General features: G+C 39.9%; 1 protein-coding gene across 1 annotated transcript in view; it reads left to right on the forward strand.

Moving 5' to 3' along the window:
- The window catches only part of LOC107748988 (H-2 class II histocompatibility antigen, A-U alpha chain-like), a 29,200-nt gene extending 21,598 nt beyond the window's left edge, over positions 1-7,602 (forward strand). Inside the window, exon 4 of the mRNA XM_016564064.1 lies at positions 7,368-7,602. Within this exon, the coding sequence (XP_016419550.1) occupies positions 7,368-7,489 (122 nt within the window). The 3' untranslated portion in view covers positions 7,490-7,602. The remainder of the gene's footprint in view (positions 1-7,367) is intronic.
- The last annotated feature ends 4,873 nt before the right edge of the window (positions 7,603-12,475 follow it).

The following is a 12,475-nucleotide window of genomic DNA, read 5'->3' on the forward strand; positions in this document are numbered from 1 at the left end:
TATACGTGCAAGCACCGAATTCATCATGAACAACAAAGATGCAGTGTAAGAGATTAATTGTGCAGTGTAGTCAGATTTTTTATTAACGGGAGTTTTTGCGAGATTAAACTGACCTTTTTAGTAGCCTAATGTTGAGAGTTCTTTACTCGCTTTCTGTAGTTTATTCCAAGTTGTTTTGTTTTTAGTTTTTTACAAGAGAACTTGCGAAGTCTTGATTTACTACTAATGCATAAAATAGAAAAAAAAATGCATAAATACATCTCCCACTGTTTTGTCTGTGTAGCCTGTAAGAATAGGCCTATGTCGTGCAATAACGGTTTTAATATATTCTATTCAATAACTTTATTTTGTTTTTATTTCTGCTGCTTTGCTTCGGTGAAAATGAATAGAGACATCAGCCTTAAACTTTGTTTTTGTCATTTACATCAGTTATATTTGTATAAAATACACTATATATTTTTGTGTCAGTACATTAATGGCACATTTGAGCAGCATTAGTAAACTGTGTAAATATAAAGAAATGCCAAATCACATGCCGGTTTTTTCAGACTGGAGACCATAATCATGTAATAATTAATTTAATTATGATATGAAACATCCAATTTTTCTTTCAATAATGTTTTTAAAGTTTTGCAAGAATTTCGTGATACTAAACTTTTTATTAGTTGTCACAGCAAGTGATTTTAAAAGTAGGATGGCTCACTTTTTATAAGGTGACTGAAAAATTTACTTGAATTCGTAGTTTATTCTTACCTTTGGAAACCTAATTGTTTTATAATTACTACTACTACTACTACTACTACTACTACTATTATTATTATTATTATTATTTAAGTTTTTTCTAGAAGTAGTAATTTTGATAATAGTGAAAAGAAAAAATATAACCACACACACATTGTTTGTCCACAGAATAATTACACATTATTAAATAAAAAGCGTCCCCGCACGGACCTCTACCTCCGCCAGCAGGACCTCAATTTCAGACTCATTAAAGTTTTTTTTTCTTTGTGCTCGTCATTCTCAAGCATAGAAATTCGGATATTGGCGTGGGCTTTTTTTATATGGTAATGATATTAATTAGGGGGCATTTACAAGGCGGAGATCTGACACCAGTCAGCTGCACACAATTTCAAGATCATTTGCGATTTATAAATGTCACATCTGGAAGAGAGGCATACGCACATGTTTTTTGTGGATGTTCGTTTTCTCTAAATCGCACATACGCACTTTTGAGAAATGATCTTAGAACAAATTTAGGACGGTTTATACGCAACATTTTATAAATGAGGCCCGTGAAGTGAATAACACTGATTATCTCTTCATCACGGCACCTGTTAGTGGGTGGGATATATTAGGCAGCAGGTGAACATTTTGTCCTCAAAGTTGATATGTTAGAAGCAGGAAATATGGGCAAGAGTAAGGATTTGAGTGAGTTTGACAAGGGCCAAATTGTTATGGCTAGACGACTGGGTCAGAGCATCTCCAAAACTGCAGCTCTTGTGGGGTGTTCCCGGTCGGCAGTGGTCAGTATCTATCAAAAGTGGTCCAGGACGGTTTATACGCAACATTTTATAAATGAGGCCCGTGAAGTGAATAACACTGATTATCTCTTCATCACGGCACCTGTTAGTGGGTGGGATATATTAGGCAGCAGGTGAACATTTTGTCCTCAAAGTTGATATGTTAGAAGCAGGAAATATGGGCAAGAGTAAGGATTTGAGTGAGTTTGACAAGGGCCAAATTGTTATGGCTAGACGACTGGGTCAGAGCATCTCCAAAACTGCAGCTCTTGTGGGGTGTTCCCGGTCGGCAGTGGTCAGTATCTATCAAAAGTGGTCCAAGGAAGGAACAGTGGTGAATCAGCGACAGGGTCAAGGAGCACAGGGCGGCCAAGGCTCATTGATGCATGTGGGGAGCGAAGTCTGGCCCGTGTGGTCCGATCCAACAGACAAGCTACTGTAGCTCAAAATTGCTCAAGAAGTTAATGCTGTTTCTGAAGGAAAGGTGTCAGAATACACAGTGCATCACAGTTTGTTGTGTATGGGGCTGCATAGCCGCATCCCAGTCAGGGAGCCCATGTTGGCACAGGGCGGCCAAGGCTCATTGATGCATGTGGGGAGCGAAGTCTGGCCCGTGTGGTCCGATCCAACAGACAAGCTACTGTAGCTCAAAATTGCTCAAGAAGTTAATGCTGTTTCTGAAGGAAAGGTGTCAGAATACACAGTGCATCACAGTTTGTTGTGTATGGGGCTGCACCAGTCAGGGTGCCCATGCTGACGCCTGTCTACTGCCAAAAGTGCCAACAGTGGGCACGTGAGCATCACAACTGGACCACGGAGCAATGGAAGAAGGTGTCCTGGTCTGATGAATCAGGTTTTCTTTTACATCACATGGATGGCCGGGTGCGTGTGTGTCACTTACCTGGGGAACACATGGCACCAGGATGCACTATGAATTTCTCTGAATTGACAAATTATTGGAAACATTTTGGATAATGTAAGTACACAATTGACCGAAATATATAAGACTGTGCAAGTGGTTTTTAGATATTTTAATACAGAAATACTACACATTGTGCCTTTAGGTACCGTATTGTTCTGAACATGAGACAATGTGTTTTTTTTCTTGGAAATACATCTGAAAAGAAAAAAAAACAGGGTCGTCTTATATTCAGGGTCTAGACTTTTACATATACATTACGCATTGTAACAAATGCCTGCAACGGCCTGGTTATTGTTTTTATACTTTATTGCATACTCAAATCCTTAAAACGTCTCTGGTTACGTATGTAATCCTGGTTCCCTGAGAAGGGAACGAGACACTGCGTCCTCTAGCGGTTGCTATGGGGAATGCCTTCGGCATGAAGCATCTGAAGCATACATCTAAACACGACAATAACATTGGCCGGCAAAAGCCTATGACATCATTACCGGCGCGACCGCAGTATAAAAGGGCACTGGGAGAACTCGTCATCCACTTCATTGTCTGAAGCTCGATTCCGAAGCATGGCGAGGCTTCTAGAGGATGCAGTGTCTCGTTCCCTGCTCAGGGAACCAGGGTTACATGTGTAACCTGAGACGTTCCCTTCCAAGGGAACTTCGAACTGCGTCCTCTAGTGGTCGCTATGGGGAATGGTATACCCACGCTGCCATGCTGAGGGGAGTGCATGCCAAACACCAAGACGAGCACTAAGTACCAACTCTACCGAGGTTATGGGAGTTGCCCCTAGGATGCCTTGACGGCTGTCAGTGACACAATCCCCTTCGGCCAAGGGCCTGAGCTGCGTACCCAAAGAACTTAGCTGTTAAGGGCTGGGCTTGAGGAAGCCAGGGCAGAGCTCGAAGGCTTGGAATCAGAAACAGAGAGATTCCTTTAAGGGGATATGGCCAAGTGTCTAGGGACGATATAACTAGACCCTGGCCTGTCACCCAGGGGCTATCACCAGCTCTCTCAAGAGCTCGCGCAAAGGAACTGAGGCAACAGATCCTTGGTAGCAAACACCCTGCTTAAGAAAGGTATCACCAAGGATACATCAGTAGAGTGGGGCCCAAGGCGAGAACCGGGGCCTGAGCCAACTCAGAGAAAGGGTACGAGGCTGGCAGCGCAGCAGATTTTAGAAAGTGCGCAGGATGCTTAGCGTGCACACTTACCACGATGTGGATTTTAGAAAGTGCACAGAATCTCAGCGTGTGCACTTACCATAAACATGGATTTTAGAATCACCATTACTAAGGGGTTACCGAGGCCGAGACAGGCCTAGGAACCCCATGTGTCTGTGAGAAACTCAAGGGAGCAGTTTTTGAGTGTGTCACAGACACATGGCTAAAAGCCTGCATGCTCAGAGCGCATGTGGACTGGAAATTGCGTACCTCATAGAAAAACCCTCCAATTTAGGGGAGCATCGCCAACTCAACCATAGTAGTCAAAGGACAGGTTCTGGAGCATTATGCGCATACATAACTTGAAGAAGTGTAGCACCCAACTCTCAGAATGAGAGGGAAATTCAGATGCTCAGGAGGGAGCGGCATGCTCATAGGTGACCCTCTAAAGCGAGGGGAGCACTGCCAAGCTCGACCTTCAGGGCAGCCTAACAGGGAGGCAGGAAGGACTAACAACCTGGCGTGGCTGCTTAATGGAGCTCTAAGGAGCGGAGAACTTGACTCACAGAACGAGAGGATAACTCAACGCTCGGTTGGGAGTGGCGTGCTCATAGGTGACCCTCTATGGCAAGGGGAACACTGCTAGCTCAACCGAAAGCAGCCCACCAGGGAGGCAGAAGGTGGCCCAACAACCTGGCGTGGCTGCCAACCAGAGCTCCAGAGAGCAGAGGTTCAGCTCTCCGAATAGGAGAGGAACTTAGACGCTCAGTTTGGGAGCGGCGTGCTCGCAAGTGACCCTCCAGAATGAGGGGAGCACTGCTAAGCTCAACCAAAAGAGCAGCCTAACAGGGAGGCAGAGAGAGGCCTAACAACCTGAGGTGGCTGCTCAATGGAGCTCCAGGGAGCGGAGGACTCTGTGAGAGGAGACCTCAGATGCTCAATTAGGAGCGGCGTGCTCAAAGGTGACCCTCTAGGTTGAGGGGAGCACTGCTAGGCTCAACCAAAAAAGGGGCAACTCACCAGGGTGGCAGCAAGCGGCCAAACTACCTGGTGTTGCTGCCACGGAGCTCAAGGAGCGGAGGGCGTGACTCTCAGTAATGATAGAAGAACCCAGCTCGACCAGAACGAACGGTCAATAGCCTAGGGGCAGAGTTCCTAACTCTCAGGTAGAGAGGGGGACTCACATGATCTGCTTAGGAGCGGCGAGCTCATAAAAGACCCTCCCGCAGTGAGGGGAGCACTGCCAAGCTCAGAGAAGCAGATTGACCGCAGATGGGGCCCCAGGAATGGGATCAAGCTTAGAAGGGGATCACGTGTTCCAACAGGGAGCAGCAGGCTCCCATCATAGAGGCAACTAACCAAGGAGGAGACAGGGATGGGCCTAACAACTCAGTATGGTTGCACATGGAGTTCTCTGAAGAGGCGCTCTCGGCTCTCAGGCTGAGGCAGGCCGTCATAGCTCATACTGGGAGCAGTAGGTTTATAGCTAACCCTCGCAGTGAGGGGCTCAACCAGAAGGCAGCATTAGACTAGAAGGGGCTGTCTGACAGGGCCTGATGAGAGACTGTCAGCTGAACACAGTCCCATGCTCCTCAGGGAAGGCAGTGTACTCAAGCCCACTCCACAGAGGGTCGACTCACCGGTTCAACCATAAGGGCAGTGTGACAGGGAGGTCCAAAAAAGGGCCCTTTAATAACCTATCGAAACTGCAGAGGGGAGTGAGATCGCTCAGCGCCTCAGCGAAAGGAACTCTATAGAATGTGCATAATGGTGAGTGGATGACTCAAAGCTAACAAAGCCCCTCGGGGAGAGACATGAGTAACTTGCCCTGGCTGAGGCAGCTTCTCGAAGCACTCACCAAACCGAGACACCAGGGAGCATGTCACAAAGTATTACATTCCGAAAAATGCTCAACCTGAAAGTAACTTCAATGAAAGACCGTGGGTCTTTGAGGTTGCAGGGAATGAACACTCACTCTGGGAGCTGCAGGCTCTTAGCAGTGAGGAGAGCACTGCCAAGCTCAACCATAAGGCTAGTGTTATTAACAGAGCTTAAGCGAGAACAGAAACCGCTGCCGCGAATGCATCTCTATTCCTGTGAGAGGTGAACGCACTCATGCAAACGCAATCTACAAACTCGGGTAAATAGTGAAACTCACCTCCCCTCTCAGTAGTCCCAGGAATGCCTCATGATGAGCACAAGCCATCTCCTCGTGAGTCGAGCATGTTCAATTCATGCTTATCCCTTGCAAGAAATAAGCAATGAATGCAATGAGCACATTCAACTCCCTCGAGAGCTGAACGCGCTTACTCTTCACCACACACACAGCACACGAGCTGTGTGAAACTGTGGGTATCAGAGCAAAGTCTCTGGCGAGAGAACATGCACTCCTAGTCGTGCTTAGCTTTCTGCTAACATAAACAAACGGTCAGTGAAGACGAAGAAGAGGATGACATGTTCTCCTGGCACCCTTTTATACTGTAGTCGTGCCAGTAATGACGTCATAGGCAGTCGCCAGCCAATGTTATTGTCGTGTTTAGATGTATGCTTCAGACACCGGTCACACCGAAGGCGTTCCCCATAGCGTCCACTAGAGGACGCAGTTCGAAGTTCCCTCGGAAGGGAACTCCATTTAATCTTAAATTTTTGGCCACTTTTATGATAGAAAAGCTACAGCCACCACCATTTCTTAAACAATAACATGTGGACAACAAAACATGCAAACTCATAGCAAGGGCTTAAACTTTTATTTTGAAATTGTAGTAACAAGTTCACATATTTAGAAAGATATTGTAACACTTTACAGTAACAGTACATGAATAATCATGTACTAATACCTACAGTGCACAGCATAAATGAGTACACCCCAACAGATTTCTCAGAAAAACTTCCATCTCGCTTTTAATTTAATACTTTCTATGGGATCCGAAACATTGAAAATATATGCAAATCTGGTTTATTAGTTTTAAATTAGATTAGTCACTACCAAAGGCAAAATTGGAACTATTCTAACAAAATAATGTAAGATTATGGTGCAAAAACGAGTACACCCTAAAGAACATGTTAGGTGAAAACATAAAATAAGTTTCTAATTAATAAGAATTCACTAGCAGATGAGTCTAATCAATTATCACACAGGTGGCCACAGGATAATTGTCAAAAATACCGAGCCCAAAAAAATGTTTAGTTGGCACTGATAGCCTAGTGGTTAGCGCACTGACAAATGATGCAACTGCGCCTCTGGCTGACTGGGGTTCAAATCCAGTTTGAGGACCTTTGCCCCTCTCTCCACCCCTACTCTTTCCTGTCAGTCTCCATGGTCCTGCCAAAAAAAAAAAGGTTTCCTATCCCTAGTATATTTGAGTGCTAATTTATTTATTTTTATTTATTAGGATTAACCCCTTGAGATGTACAATACCATCTTATTTTCGAGGTGGGCCAAACGTGTGGTGTAACACAATCACAATGTAATAGAAACAAAATAAAATTCAATTATCAACACATCAGCAAACAAACCAAACAACAAAACACAAAGACAAACTATAAACAGTGACAGCTTCAATGACAACATGTACAGTCCAATACATACAATGAGCATATTTATCAATTTATAAATACCTAATTGATTATATGTTGTTCAGTTTGGTATAAGTGTCATGTAATGACATGTAATTTGATGTCAAAGCTATATGAATAAATGCATTATATGACAAATGCATCATCCTTACTTTTTATCTAATGTATCACTTGCATGTATGTGTCCCACAGAAGTTGATGTTGCTCTGCCTGGTGTTGGTCCATCTGTGTTCTGTGGAGTGGGATTGACTCTGGGGCTGCTGGGAGTGGCTACTGGAACTTTCTTCCTTGTTAAAGGAAACAACTGCTACTGACAAGGGGCAAATCTAGGATCAGATTTAAGTACTCTTTATTGTCATGAAGCACTTATGTACTTATGCTTGACAACAAATATATGGCCATTCCATGTCAACTCAACCAGAGGACCCCGGCTAAAAATTTAGATTTTTACTTACATAAAGATTCTTATAAACTCACTTTTGAGAGCAAGTTAATGTTCCTCAACTTGTCAATTTTCAGTGGATTTTTGTTACTCAGAATTTTATTGAAAGAGGGAAAACAAGAGACAGTTCTAGTTTAAACATGATTTAGTCTTCAGATGTTTCTATATAAATGTAATAAGTATCAACTGTGTGCAAAGTGAACTACGTTTGGTTTTCAACCACTGAAAATGGGTAAAAATCAACAATTTGAACGTGGAGCTGCTTTGAGATCGCCATATCTGTGACTGAACCATATATCGGCCTTGAAAATGAAGATAGCTAAATAAAAAGTTTAATAACTAGAATCTACTGAGACATCTTTTCAGTTTTTGATTGACAGACACTTAATTCTATGCAAGTTTGTTGATAGAAAATAAAGATACATTTCTAGTTTTAACATTATTTGTTCTTCAGATGTTTCTCTTTAAATATAAAACGTATCAGCCGTGTGCAAAATGACCCACATTTGGTTTTTGACCACTGAAAATTTGTACAATTTACCCATTTACTCATTAGGATCTCCATATCTCAATGACTGAACCATCGAGGGCCTTTAAAATTAAAATATCAAAATGAAAGTTTGTTAAGAACCAAAATCTAAAAAGATATTAAGATATCATTAATACTTCTTGTGTTACAGGCATGTAAACTTAAGACAAAAAAACACAAGAAGTGCTTTTTCCCCATTTCTGAAACGTCACCTTTGGCATATAATCCAACAAAGATGACTAAAGTCAACATATTTTACTAATAGACCCACCAATCTCTGTGTAAAAATAAAACTGATGCTGCCATCTTCCTAAAGTCATTTTACCCCAGTGTAATTTGGCTCCAAATCTCATGTGAAAACTGTCATTTTGAGCCCCCTCTACAAAACAGTGGATTACTCAGTAAATACACATCTGTGACATTTTATATTTTGGCTTTCATCACTATTTATGTTTGTCTTTATTCAGAGAAAATATGAACAAAATTAAATATTTGAGTCGGAAACTTCCTGAAATTTGGTTACTTTGACACGGAATTGTGTTGGTGTCAGTTCAAGTAAAGTCTGCAGTTTAGGAATCCGGAGTCTGTGGAGAGAATATTCCAGAGTCTCCTCACAGGCTGCAACACCATTATGCAGCAAATTTTTTTTTATTTGAATATATCTGTATCATCAACAAGTGTGTCTAACAAAATGACTATTTACAGTTTTACAACAACATACTAGTTTATGCAATAACCATTTCAATTTAATGTATGTTTGTTAGGTCTATTAAGGTGTTATGTCAATTCAAACCTATAAGTTAATAGTTTGGTTTCAAACTATGTTTTTCTCAAGCTACGAGGATAGTATAGATAGTATCTTCCTGTACATCAGCAGTATTAAGACAGAAATATATTATGTAAAATGATATAGATAATGATAATGTGTTTTATTAACTTTAACACTGTTGGGTAAACAATGCATTAACCTCTTGGCCAAGTATTTGAAAAATTGTTAGATAATAGATGTGTTTCCTGATTATGTTGATTGTTATACCAAAACAATGCTTTTTTTTAGCTCTGTTGTGAATAGTAAAAGTGTTTAGTAAAAAGGCTTTCCAATATACTGTAACTTATATTTGGATTACTGATAAAGGTTCATGTATAGTTTAGAAATCTACCAAGTAATTGTACTGTGAGTGTTATATAACACTGTTCCAGGTTCAGTGTGTGCAAAAGAGGTGTGTGTGTGTTGTCATTTTCGTAGAAACATTGTGATACAGAAAAACTATTAATTATCCCAATATGTTGTTGCAGCACTTATCCAGATTATGTATATAAATCAGTTTGGACAAACTAAAAATACATCTTGTGTGTGTTGTTTTGTGTGTACACCGTGAGTTGTTTCTAAATGTATTAATTTGGATCTGTAGCTAAATATTTTAGCTCTATGCTGGATAGAGTTATTCGTTCAGCCTGGAACTGTCTCTCCATTAGAGAAATGTACTGCCAAACTACACTTTTTGGAGGAATGGGGAGGAAAAAAAAGAAACTGTATTATTGTTAAAGTATTGTTGTTGGTTTTTCTTGAATGTGCATTAAATTATATTGCAATTATATACTCCCTACATCTTTAGTTTATGGTTTTACTCCAAAAGGACTAAAAAAATAGTATCTCAGTTGTTTCTCTTAGACAAAAATGAGACTAAATGAAGAGCAAATAGAGACTTATGTCTGAGCCTTCTGCTTCTCAGCTTCTTCTTTTGAGAAACAGACCCTAGTAATCTAGAGTTTCAGAAGAGATCTCAACATCTCAAACTGTGCTCAGATTTCTCAACAAAATCTGCAAAAAAAATAAATAAATAATAATAATAATAAAAAAAAATCAGTATGGACTTTTCATTAGATGCTTCTAATCAAGTTGTCTTATGGTTTTCACATTAACTTCTAAAGCTCCCCCCTTTCCTCCCTGCTGAACACAAGCAGATTCGAAAGTGAAGAAAGCCCCGCAAAAGGACATTCTTAACTAAAATGCGTGAAAAAAAAGTGAAAAACATTAATGTATGGAAGCTTGTTTCCGCCACTAAAAAATAAAAATAAAAAAGGTAATTGCTGTAAATTCTGACTTTTCTCGCAATTACGAGTTTGCATCTCACAAATCTGACTTTTTTTTTTCTTAGAATTGTGTAATATAAAGTCGCAATTGCATCTCATAAAGTCAGACTTGTGAGATATAAACTCACAATTCAGATTTTTTTCCCCCTCAAAATTGCAAGATATAAAGTCTCAATTGCATTTTATGAAGTCAGAATTGTGAAATATAAACTCAGAATTCTGAGAAAACAAAACAAAAATATTATTTTTTCCTCATAATTGGACATTATAATACGCAATTGCGAGTTTATATCTCACAATTCTGAGAAGAAAAATAAGTCAGAATTGTGAGATATAAACTTACAACTGCGAGAAAAAAGTCAGAATTGTGAGATATAAACTCGCAATTTTGACTTATTTTCTCGTAATTGTGAGTTTATATCACACAATTCTGACTTACAGACGTGGACAAAATTGTAGATACCCTTGATAAATATGTACAAAAAAACCTGTGAACATAAATCTGCATTGTTTATACTTTAGATCTTTTATTTAAAAAAATTCACAAAACCAGCAACCTCGACCCATTATAATATTTCTAGCAGAAGCAGTCAGGTTTTGATTTTTTATCTGTTGGTATTTGCTAGAATCCATGATACCATTTATCTGAACAAGATGTCCAGGACCTCCAGCAAAAAAATAGGCCCACAACATTACAAATCCAGCATTATATTTAACCATGGACATAGGGTACTTTTTATCCCTGTTTGCACCAAACACATCAGATTCGCTGGCAAAAAGCTCTTTTTTGTTTCATCTGACCATAGAACCAGGTCCCTTTTGAAGTTCCAGTTGTGTCTGACAACTGAATATGTTGGAGTTTGTTTTTGGATGAGCGAGGAGGATTTTTCTTGAAACCTCCCAAACAACTTGTGGTGATGTAGGGGTTGTTTGATTTAAAAAAAATGTTTCGGATTTTTGACCCCAAGACTTAACGAATCTCTGCAATTCTTCAGCTGTGATTCTTGGAGAGTCTTTGGCCACTCAAACTATCCTCTTCGACAATATAGAAACACTTCCTCTTCCAGGCAGATTCGTAACATCTTTAGTTGATTGGAATTTCTTAATTATTGCCCTGATGGTGAAAATGGGAAATTTCAATGCTTTAGCTGTTTTCTTACAGCCACTTTCTATTTTGTGAAGCTCAACAATCTTTTGCTGCACATCAGAGCCATATTCTTTAGTTTTACTCATTGTGATGAATGTTTAAGGGAATTTGGCCTTTGTGTTCCTCATATTTATACTCCTGCAGGAAGTCATGGCTGGATAATTTCATGTTCCTAATTACCCTACTGTGCTAAAAATGTAAATATGGATGGGAATATACTTCAGAGACATTTTACTCCTAAGAATTTTTAAGGGCACCATAAATTGTTTCTAACGTGTATTAGAGAGAAAAAAAAAATCATAATGAGATCCCCCCCCCAGATTTATTTTCACTGTTTTTTTTGTTCATATTTACCAAGGGTACCAACAATTTTGTCCATGTCTGTATAACTCGCAATTCTGACTTTACATCTCACAATTCTTGGGGTTCTTCAGAATTGTGAGAAACTCACAAAATGTACAAAGACAATGGTGTTAAACCATTCGGTATGCACCATACTAATAAGCCAAATAAATAAACAAATGAACCCAGAATATGAACACAACATTTTTTATTACACGTTAAGCTTTTTCCTCCCATGTAAAGAAAACACTTAACATGTCTTTAAACGTGTTGTGTTGATATTCTAGTTTTTCTATACATAGTATGCTTTGTTAGTAAGGTGAGAACAGAATTTGGTCTTTTAACATTACTGTCTTTGTACCACGTTAAGCGTTTTCAACGTTAAGTGTTTTAGAATGTCCCATTACAAATGCACGAAAGGACACAAAAGCATGCAGCATTCAAAAGCAATTGCAAATGCGTAAAACTGCAACAGCCTTATGTCTGTGCCATCTTGACTTTTTTGTGTGCTGTTTTGCTATTATTCACTTTTTTGAAAAGTGAATAATAGCAACTGAACAGCCAATCAGATCCTTGGCCTCTGCATTTTTTATTTCTTGGCCTCTTTCTCTGATAGCCCAACACAGGTTCTACATGTTGTAACACATATACCTTTATCTTTTGTGCAAATGCTACACGAAATGAGGGACCAAACAGACCAATCCTACTCATGAGTCAGGTGTATTAAATATAATTACCAACACATA

This window comes from Sinocyclocheilus rhinocerous, unplaced genomic scaffold (genome assembly GCF_001515625.1).
Source record: "Sinocyclocheilus rhinocerous isolate Xijiao unplaced genomic scaffold, SAMN03320098_v1.1 scaffold1452, whole genome shotgun sequence".
Taxonomy (NCBI): domain Eukaryota; kingdom Metazoa; phylum Chordata; class Actinopteri; order Cypriniformes; family Cyprinidae; genus Sinocyclocheilus; species Sinocyclocheilus rhinocerous.